Source organism: Cyprinodon variegatus, unplaced genomic scaffold, assembly GCF_000732505.1.
Source record: "Cyprinodon variegatus isolate N-32 unplaced genomic scaffold, C_variegatus-1.0 Scaffold82, whole genome shotgun sequence".
NCBI classification, from domain to species: domain Eukaryota; kingdom Metazoa; phylum Chordata; class Actinopteri; order Cyprinodontiformes; family Cyprinodontidae; genus Cyprinodon; species Cyprinodon variegatus.
The window spans coordinates 1214132-1223969 of NW_015150535.1; the positions used below are offsets into that span (position 1 = coordinate 1214132).

Here is a 9838-nt window from a genome sequence, read left to right on the forward strand (position 1 = left end):
ATGGATGGATGGATGGATGGATGGATGGATGGACGGACGGATGGATATTAACATGTTTAATGTTCTCTGTAGGGGCATCCAGGTGTCAGAGGTGCAGAGGGACCAGAAGGGCCAGCTGGGCCTGATGTAAGTAATCCAATACATTTGACCTAATTTAATGAGAGATGAGTCAGGGAAGCTTCTACACATTTGAGGATTTTTGGTAATTTGCCAAGTAAAAAAATGTAGGTTAGCTTAGATGGATATTTATAAAACATAAAACATTTACAAAAAATTCATAAACAGAAACGGCTTAAAGGGGGAAAATCCAATTTCATTGTTATTCCATTTGTTTCTTTCAAATGCAAGAACCGATCTGGTAAAATTTATAGAAAGTCAATTAACTGATATTTCATGTTTTTCACCAGGGTGAGAACGGACTGGATGGCCCCACGGGCCCCCCAGGGCCACCAGTAAGAAATAAATTCACTGTCAAACATTTGTTTCATCTCAAAGCCATTTTTTTCTGTTAAAAATTCCTAACTTAAATTCTCTGTCGCAGGGTGCTCCAGGATTGACGGGAAGAGTTGGTGCTCAAGGAGTTAATGGCTCAAGGGTACGAGATAACGATTATGACATATTTGCCCAAAGGTTTAACATAATTTCCACATTCAGCAGCAATAACTCTCTGTAGTCATTTTCTGCATGACTTTATCAGCTTTCTCACACCATATAGAGAAGGGATTTTGGAAGGACATGTTCATCGCATACTTTCCAGATGTTAACTTGTTAATTCTCAATTTTAAACATATCCTCTTGGCTCTAATCTGTCATTGATCCTGAAGTTTTGAGGTTTATTGAGAAGATGACCTAGAACTTGCTACCAGGCTTTTTCTACAACATTTCACACAAATTGTTGGTTATTCGTAAATTATGTGCTATAAAAATGGGTATCTGTCTTAAAATAAGAAGAATTATAAATCTTTTTTGGCAGGGGTGGATAGTTTTTACAAGGATGATCACATTTGCAGATAAAAGAGTAATTAAATGCCTAATTAAATGGTCTAGTTTTTATGACTTTATGTGTCTGGAAATTATTGTATGTTTTAATCATTTCCTAAATGTCACCCTCTAGTTGTGGAGATCCCCAAGGCTGCATCTTAGGTCCCATATTCTTGTCATTGAGTTTGAGAAACTTTACCTTCCCCTCAGGTTGTTGTTGATCTAAAGATGTGACTTCCTTTAGAAAAGTCATGCTCCATTTCCTCATTGACAAATCCTAGAGAAAAGCAATATTAGATTAAACTAAAGAAAATAAAGGGTATAATTATTGTACCTGTCTTGTACTACAATTATTTAGAGTATTTCTGTAAATTTAAGTGTCTTTACTTTCAGTTATAACTATAATATATGTATATTATAGTTATAGTTACAAGTTAGGTAGCGATCTATACTGTATCTATAAAACATTTAGGCTGTGTAGTATATTTTTGGTAGGTGCTGATCGATATGTGATAAAAACGTAGAGGAAACACTAATCTTAGTGTTTCTCCACCAGATTTTTCATCTTCTTTTATATGATTGATTTAGAAGTCCAGACCTTAATTAACTAGCCAAGCCCACGTGCTCCGACCCCCAACTGCAGTCTGTATTTGCAGAATCTTTGATCCAGTTTCTGTTTACCATGTGAATTAAACACTGAATTGATGGGCATTGAAGTTAAAAGTAGAAGTTTGACCTAAATGTCCACATTAACTAGACTGGTTGCTTTTTTAGTGCATAAAATCTTGCTTGTTTCTTTTTAGGGAGAAATTGGACCAGCTGGTGGTGTTGGCCCCCAAGGTCCTCGGGTATAAAACCTAGCTTGTCTTTATATTTTGCTACAGATATTTAGCCTTGTACACGTGTCTGGATTCTGGGTTAGACATAAAAAAAGTATTTAGTTTTTATTATTTCAACCAGGGACCTCCAGGTTTAGAGGGACAGATTGGACCTCCGGGACATAGAGGACCACAAGTGAGTATAGATTATTTTGGGATGTTGCCTTGATGAACTTACTAACAGAGTTTAAAGCTACTGAATATGCATCATAACAGGGTTATCCAGGACTGATTGGTGCAGCTGGTCCTAAAGGAGATCTCGTAAGTTTATCCTTTGATTTTAAATAAGCAATGCATCTTTGTGTTATATTTATGTAATATTCTTAAGATCAATGTGTTTTTCCCAGTAGAATTTTTCACATTTTCTCATCGTAACAACATAGCCCATCAATGCATTATTTTTAAAAAGACAGCATAGTGCTGATGTGGATGGAAAAATTTAGACATAAGAAAAATGGACATAAAAATCTGAAAAGTGGTGCACATGTTTGTATTTCACCCCTTTTATTGTTATACACCTAAATGAAATTATATGCAGTTTTTAGCTTTCAGAAGAATATGGAACATCTATGTGTAATTTAATCTCAAGAAACACTGTAAACATGTCTGGGAGAAAGTCAGGGAACATTTTTAAGCAGTGTTATGTTCTAGACTTTAAACATGTCACAGATCTCTGTTCAATCCATGAAACGAGTCAGGAATAGTAAGACACAATGGCAGACCTAGCAAGACATGAAAATCCGAATACTATGGCAAGCTGGCATGCAGACAGTGGATCAGATCGCCAGAAACCAGCTGGGAGAATCTGTTGACTGTAAAAGTGTTAGTTTTTTAATCAACCAATCTCCCCTTTATGGAGATTGATGGAACTACAAAGATACTGCACAGAAACCTCAAGCTCCCAGACCTCTGGTAGAGGACCTGAGCTTGGAGGAAAAAGAGAGCAGAACAGTTAGATTTATCTTCTTCAACTACTCTCAATAGCCGCTTAGCCCAGTGCATTGCAAAACAAGGTAGGCCCATAATAATTGAATGAAATATACCTGCAGTTCATGCTGCATCAAAGAACATAGAAGGCAGAAAATAATCATTTATAAAGCAGTTTCAATTAAAGTGTTGTATTGTAAGGCAAAAGAACCAGACGATCCACTTCCTGTCTGTAAACAGACTCATTACCATCCTTCATCAGACTAGTAGCAGTATTATCATCTGTAAACTTTACAAAATATCATAAGAAAATACATTTAAAAAAGCACTGCATAAAAAGCAGACATGGAATAGAAGACAGACTGTTTCCTGGATGTTTCCTGGGTATTTAGCTGTTTCAGAACTGGAGAGCTCCTTTAAAGAAAAACTTCTAAATCATTGGTGCAAAACTGTGCATAATCACAGATTCTCCTTCCAAAAAGCTGTTAGACTTTATAACTAGTGCTGTTTAATACAAAGTATCTGCTGTTTTTATACATTTGTTTTCATAAATTTAAAATTACTGATGTTTTTTATGCATATACAAAACCAAACTCATTCACATTTTTCAGTATTTAGAATATGGTATTTTTAATAACTAGCCCCTAATTCATATTTTTTTTACTTTCCTGCTGGGAGAAATAGATGTCTCCACTGTGGGATAATAAAGGTTATTTCTTCTCTAGAATGTCAACAAGCACAGTGAAGCTGGTGGTCAGAGTCAATGGAAAGATGGATGCAGCTAAATACAAGACAGTACTGGAAAGAAATAAAATCTGTCAGAGGCTGGAGGATATTTTAGACCCAGCTGATGGATCACCTTAGAGCAAGACAGCTAACACTCAACGTACAGCCTGAGCTATGATGAAATGATTTAGATTAAAGTTTGATCAGACATGTTTTAATATAGTCTAGTCAAAGTCCAGATTCACAAGGGGCTCTCAACGCAGTGAGTGAGATTTTTTTTTTTCTTTGAGGGTTAATTACCTTGAACATAAGTTTTTCAAACATTTTAAAATCAATTTATAAATACAAATATATTCCTTCCACTTCAAAATTATTAAATATATAATAGAAGAATATCCGCTCAAGTTAAAAGTCTTACTAGTTTTGCAGTTTCTGGGTTTTAACATCTGAATGCATGACCCTGAGTTTCTTTTTATGTAATTTTTTATTTATTTTTTTTCTTATTGTCCTTTGCTAATCAATAGGGGCCTGTGGGGCCAGTGGGCCCTCGGGGGGATCCTGGATTTGAGGGCCCCATGGTGAGTTTAGTATTTGTCACTGGTTCTGTAACAGTTTTACTTATACACAATAATTTTATGCCTACAATGTTCTCTGAAGTTAAAAATAATGTTTGGGAAGCTCCTGCTACCCTGCACTGCCATCTGCTGGTCAAAAACTGTCAAAGCATCATAACTTTATGCTTGTTCATGTACTTTATTTTCAGATTTCATAAAATAATGAAACTACTTTTAGTTTAATGATTTCTTTACTGCTAAATTAAATGTAGAACACTTGTTATTATTTCACAATATTATTTCACTAGTTATGTGTTATTTATTTATTTATTTTTTTAACATATTAAGACTTGTGTCCCAATGTTCACAGGGTTTGCCAGGGAGACCGGGTCATCTGGGTTTCCCTGGAGTCACGGTTGGTCATAATTTAGATCAGCTGATTTATTGATTTCAAAATCAGATTGAATGAGATTAAATATCCAGATTTGTTTCTGCTGGCAGGGTAACCGTGGACCTGATGGGGACAAGGGGGATTTAGGAGCTAAAGGCGACAAAGTAGGAACCAGGAACTTTTGTTTTATTAACTGGTTTCAGAGAATATTTGAAGATATTTTTTGTTCATTGTTGAATTTTGCCCCATTTAAAAAGATTTATTCTTTCATTAATGTATAATTCTTCTTCTTTTTTTAATAACATTTATTTTTGCATTGATTGTTCTTTGTATGTTATATAGTTATTCTTTTCATTATTATTATGTGCTTATTGGTGCATTTACTTTTTGTTTCATTTTTAAGTTACCTGTTATTAATCTGTGTTCTGTGATTTTCTTGATTGTTTTGGCTTTGATTTATCAAATTTATCAATTATAATATATATTTGTTGTTAGATTCTGTTGTTTAGTTATGACGAATAGCACTCAAAGCCTAAGTCTCTGCTATGCCTTCTAAAGGTGGACATAACCACCTGATTTAGGATCTTATTTTTGTTTTCATATCGCACCAGATAGTTGCACTTATATTTATTTTTTGTCATTCAGGGAGTTCAAGGGGCTGCAGGCATTAGGGGCCCTCAAGGCGAAAGAGGCCCTATTGGTTTACCAGGCTTCCCAGGGGTCAGTGGTCCACCTGGCCCCAGAGGTGCTGAGGTAAAATATGAAGGACTGTTGTTTCCTTGTACAATGAAATATAATGATAAACTTTTGGCTCTATATCTCCCAGCGCTAAAACATAGCATTTTAATTTGTTTTTTGATTGGTATATGGATGTGTTAGAATCATCCACTCATTGTCTAGACCAACACATGACTGAGAATCTGAGAGCTAAAAAAAGAGATAAATATGAATAATACTAATAAAAAGTGTGATAAGAGTTATCCCATTTGTAAAGCTGTTTCAGTCTAAGTTTTATTGTAAAACAATAGAATTTAGATTTATTTGAATTTATAAACCTGCAATCAACACATGAGACTCATCAGTGCTGCAAGCTTGTAAGACAGGATGGACCTGATCTTAGCCAACCTTAATGTCAAATACAGGCATCTGACCAAATAGTATATAATGCAAAGTAGAACTTATATTATAATGTGAACAGTGTAAAATTATTAGGGCTATGATTGCTTTCTGCTTTCACTGCATATGAATGAGTGTCTGAATCCAATGGTAATATTGTTGCACATTTATGTAACTGATTATTTGTGAATCCTTTCTTTGCCTTCTTTGCTTATTTTGATCTATGGTCCAGAATATTGTAAAGAGCTCAATCATATTTTGTTTAAAAAAGGATTGACAGGGAAGGAGAAAACCAGGAGAAGTTGACTGAGTTGATATTTTCTCATTCAGGGGGTAGATGGTGAAGCAGGCCTTCAGGGGAAACAGGGCAGACCAGGAATAAAGGTCAGTAATGATTTGTGTATCTAGAAACAAACCAGGCATCACCCTCTTGTTGTTGTTTTTCTCTCTCTCGTTTTTCCCCCTTTTTCTGTTTTTTTTTTTATTTTAATCTGACCTTAATTTTCTTTTTTGTTCATCCTCTTTTTTTACATTTGCTGTTTTATCTTTTTTCCTCCTTTTATTCTCTTTTTTACAGTTTTTTGTTATTTTTTTCTACATTTATTGGCACCCCTGCAGTAAAATGTTACCTAAAATAATACATTGTTTGCTACTCTATGTGCTGATTTATTCAGTGCTAGAAGTGCACAAATTATTTGTTCCCCTGCTGTAAAATCAGCGCTCTCCAAGATTATGTCTGTAACCTGCACCACATTCTATTCCCCTGAAAGCAGGGCAGGTGTGCTGACTCTTCATTCAGTCAGAGCTTTTCTCTTTTTTACAAGTAGTAAAGAAAGGGGTATCTTCGATTATATTTCTGCTTTGTGATCATCCAGAGTCTTAACAGCGAAAAAAAGAAACACTCAGAAATGTAATGTGATTTTGTGTCCAATGACCAGAGATAGACAGAGAGAGAACTTTGGCAGAGAGCGCCATCCTTGATAAAGCTGTTATCAATCAGAGAAATAGATATGTTTACTGATTGTATTACAGCGGTTAGATTCAGTAGGCAAAGCCGTTGAGTACCTACCTAGATATACCCATGGCAACACATGCTTAGCTCCCCTCACCATCCACCACTGCACTCCTCCATTGCCAGCGGTTTACCTGTTCTTGTCTGATTACAGGCTAAAAATGGAACTTTAAAATAAACAGCACCTATGTGAATCACATTATCCAGGGAAAACCATTACAGCTCTGTGAGTGAGCAAAGTCAAGAAAACCCATCTACCTCCATTTTTTCCAGCAGCAGCAGTGTGTGCATGATGTGAGCATCAGTGTAGCTGGGTCAGGGTCAGCACCATGGACAGCGCTGTGTCCATAAACAATACCATGCGTACAAGAAGATCTTTTATATTGAATCTCAAAGGGATCAATTCTTAATATACTGTACATATATATATATATATATATATATATATATATATATATATATATATATATATATATATATATATATATGTTTGTCATTTTGTGTACATGAACCTAAACAAAAAGAGATTTTGTTAAGAAAAACTCTCCAGGCAATTACATTTTTTTTTTAAAGTGCAGCCTTGAAAACAGTAAAAAATACATAAAAACAGTAATATAAACATATGACTATATATCTACAGTTCTAACATTTCAGTTAGTTTTTTTGTGTTTGGTTTTTTTGTCATGCTATAATATTTATTTATCTTGCGCACCACCAGGGATTTGTGCATCACTCTTCTGGAATCCCTAGCTTAGAGATGCCCAAGAAAAGTATCTGATTATACTGTATGTGTGATAAACCATCACTGCTAATTAATTATGTGTTTAATTATTATCCTGCAAAAATCCCTAATACACACAATTTACAAAGAATTTGTATCTAAAATGTCCTGGTGCAGTGTTTGAATGAATCCATAATGGGAAATATAATAATAATAATAATTCATTTAATTTATAATGCACTTTTCACCAAAAAGGCCTCAAAGTGCTACAAAAAAAGCATTTAAAAAAGCATTAAAAAAAGAAATACATAGAGATAAAAGAAATAAAATAAAATAATAAAAGCTGTTTTAAAAGAGAAAAAAGAAACCTCTAAGGGGGACCAAAAGTTTTGCTAAAAAGAAATGTTTTAAGGCCTTTTTTAAAACACTCAGTGGTCTGAGTGTAGGTGTCCCAGACCTTCTTTCCCATCAAACCAACTTGGATGATCTGTTGTGAATATGTTTCATATCCCATTGAACGACCAATGATTATATTAAAAAAAAAAAACCCTGAGCTTAATTTATTTCAGTGTAAATATTTGTTTCCAGCTGATGATAAAAGCATATCAGGCTGTTGGAAAAATCACACTGAGATAATCGAATGTTCCTGTCAATCAAGGAAAAAAATACGTCTAATTTTATTATTAGTCAGACATTTATATAATTATACAAATTAGGTGATACACGAATCCTTTCCTTGTATGAGCAGAAGATAAATTCAGGCCCTCATAAGATCTTTTAGTTCCTACCTTAGCTTTAAAGGTAATTATAGGCATTTTATTTACCAACAGCAATTTTCTCCTCTTGTCATTATTGATGTCAACACATATCTGAATAACAAGAAGCTTAGGAACAGAAAAACTCAAAATATGAAATTAGTGAATGGAAAGTTTAAAGACTGATTAAATTTAAAAGGAAAGTAGAAACTGAAAAATGCCTCAAATGTAATTGTTAAATTGGGTAAGACAGCAAGGTCAAATATCATAGTTCCGAATAGTTTTGTTAAAGTGTTTTTTTCATACTGAAAAAAACTAAAATTAAAGCTGTAATTATATTAAAAGAAAACATTTTTATTAATGCTTTGCTAAAAGATTTATGAAAATATTTATTTAAAGACCCTTTACACATCTTGATCGGGGGGGGGGCAATGATTGTCCAGGATGATGTACAGAGGTATTGATTAATGCCAAACAGGGCTTTGTGAGGAAGATTATCCCACTTATGCATGTTTAACACTTTTGACTTCTTTGATTTATGTCCACAATTATGTTATTCCCTGATGTGAAGTATAATTGGTTTGCAGGTGGTGATCTCTGTACCCTGCCTGGGGGGAAAGGACATCCCACAAATGAACATCATTTACATGAATCACTTATTTTAATTTGACAACTAATCAGGTTAATACTCTGACCTTCTTGAAGGGGAACAGAGGAGAAAATGGACGTCCTGGCAGACCTGGACCTAGAGGAAACAAGGTTAATACAGTGAAATTTGCAGAAACACCTTCTTTTAATCAAACTGTACATAATTTATACTTTCTTCATTTTTTATTTTGTGTTTTTCTTCAGGGTTTAACTGGACTGAGAGGCCACCCTGGACAGCCAGGCACATTTGTAAGTCTTAATTTGAACAAATCCTTGACTGTCTGCAGACTATCAGCTGCAGAAACTTGTACTTTAGTGTGCAAATATTTGAAGGAAGTCTTTGCAGTTGTTAGTTTGTTTTTATAAGCCAGATTCAGAACTCAATCACTTACTCTTTCTTTACAATTTCTTTTCAAGCAAGTTTTTTTTTCCTTTAAAGTTATCTTCCTTATTTTTCTGAAGGTCTGTCAATGTTTTGTTATTTTTATGTCTTTCGTTATTTTTAATCCCTTTTTTGACCAAGAAACAAAACGATTACAGAATAATTTGCCACCTGTGCCAGGAAACAAAATGTCGAAACTGGAGAAAAAAGACAAAAAGCTGCAAAATCCATGTTCAGCAGTTAAACAGAATCCTAAAGGGAATAAAAAAGAAAGACAAGGCTAGATGAAAGAACAGTATTATCCTTCTGTTGGTCTTCAGTTGTATGCCTAATTTTCAGTTTACAGCTCTTTAAGAATAAGTTTGCCGTAGCTGAAATTCTATTGAGCCTGATTTTACATAGATTCAACTAAATAAATAGTAAAAACTGTGTTTACTGTGACAGGCTACCTAAAAAATCAGTTAAGCAGTATTGGGTGAGTAATATTTACTTAGTTACAGTTACTTGAACAAATCTTTTACTTGAGTAATGTCTTATTAAAATATCAATAGTAAAATGTTTGGCGGCTCCCTCCATTGTGATTAATCTAGCTGAATTTCAAACAAATTGTTTTTTTTAAAAACAAGTTTATGTTCATCTCAAAATTCTTTTTAATATTTTGCACACAATCTTATTTTAATCTACGATCACATTTGTCAAGCTTTCAAAAAGACATTTTGAATTGAGAAAGCTTCCTGGAGGGGAAGC

At 34.2% G+C, this 9838-nt stretch overlaps 1 protein-coding gene across 1 annotated transcript in view; it reads left to right on the top strand.

The window, feature by feature from the left end:
* The window catches only part of col27a1 (collagen, type XXVII, alpha 1), a 108954-nt gene that overhangs the window by 96952 nt on the left and 2164 nt on the right, over positions 1 to 9838 (top strand). The window contains exons 16-27 of the mRNA XM_015373179.1: positions 73 to 126; positions 408 to 452; positions 542 to 595; positions 1785 to 1829; positions 1942 to 1995; positions 2076 to 2120; positions 4037 to 4090; positions 4437 to 4481; positions 4568 to 4621; positions 5103 to 5210; positions 5904 to 5957; positions 8767 to 8820. Coding sequence (XP_015228665.1) covers positions 73 to 126; positions 408 to 452; positions 542 to 595; positions 1785 to 1829; positions 1942 to 1995; positions 2076 to 2120; positions 4037 to 4090; positions 4437 to 4481; positions 4568 to 4621; positions 5103 to 5210; positions 5904 to 5957; positions 8767 to 8820 — 666 coding nt within the window. The remainder of the gene's footprint in view (positions 1 to 72; positions 127 to 407; positions 453 to 541; positions 596 to 1784; positions 1830 to 1941; positions 1996 to 2075; positions 2121 to 4036; positions 4091 to 4436; positions 4482 to 4567; positions 4622 to 5102; positions 5211 to 5903; positions 5958 to 8766; positions 8821 to 9838) is intronic.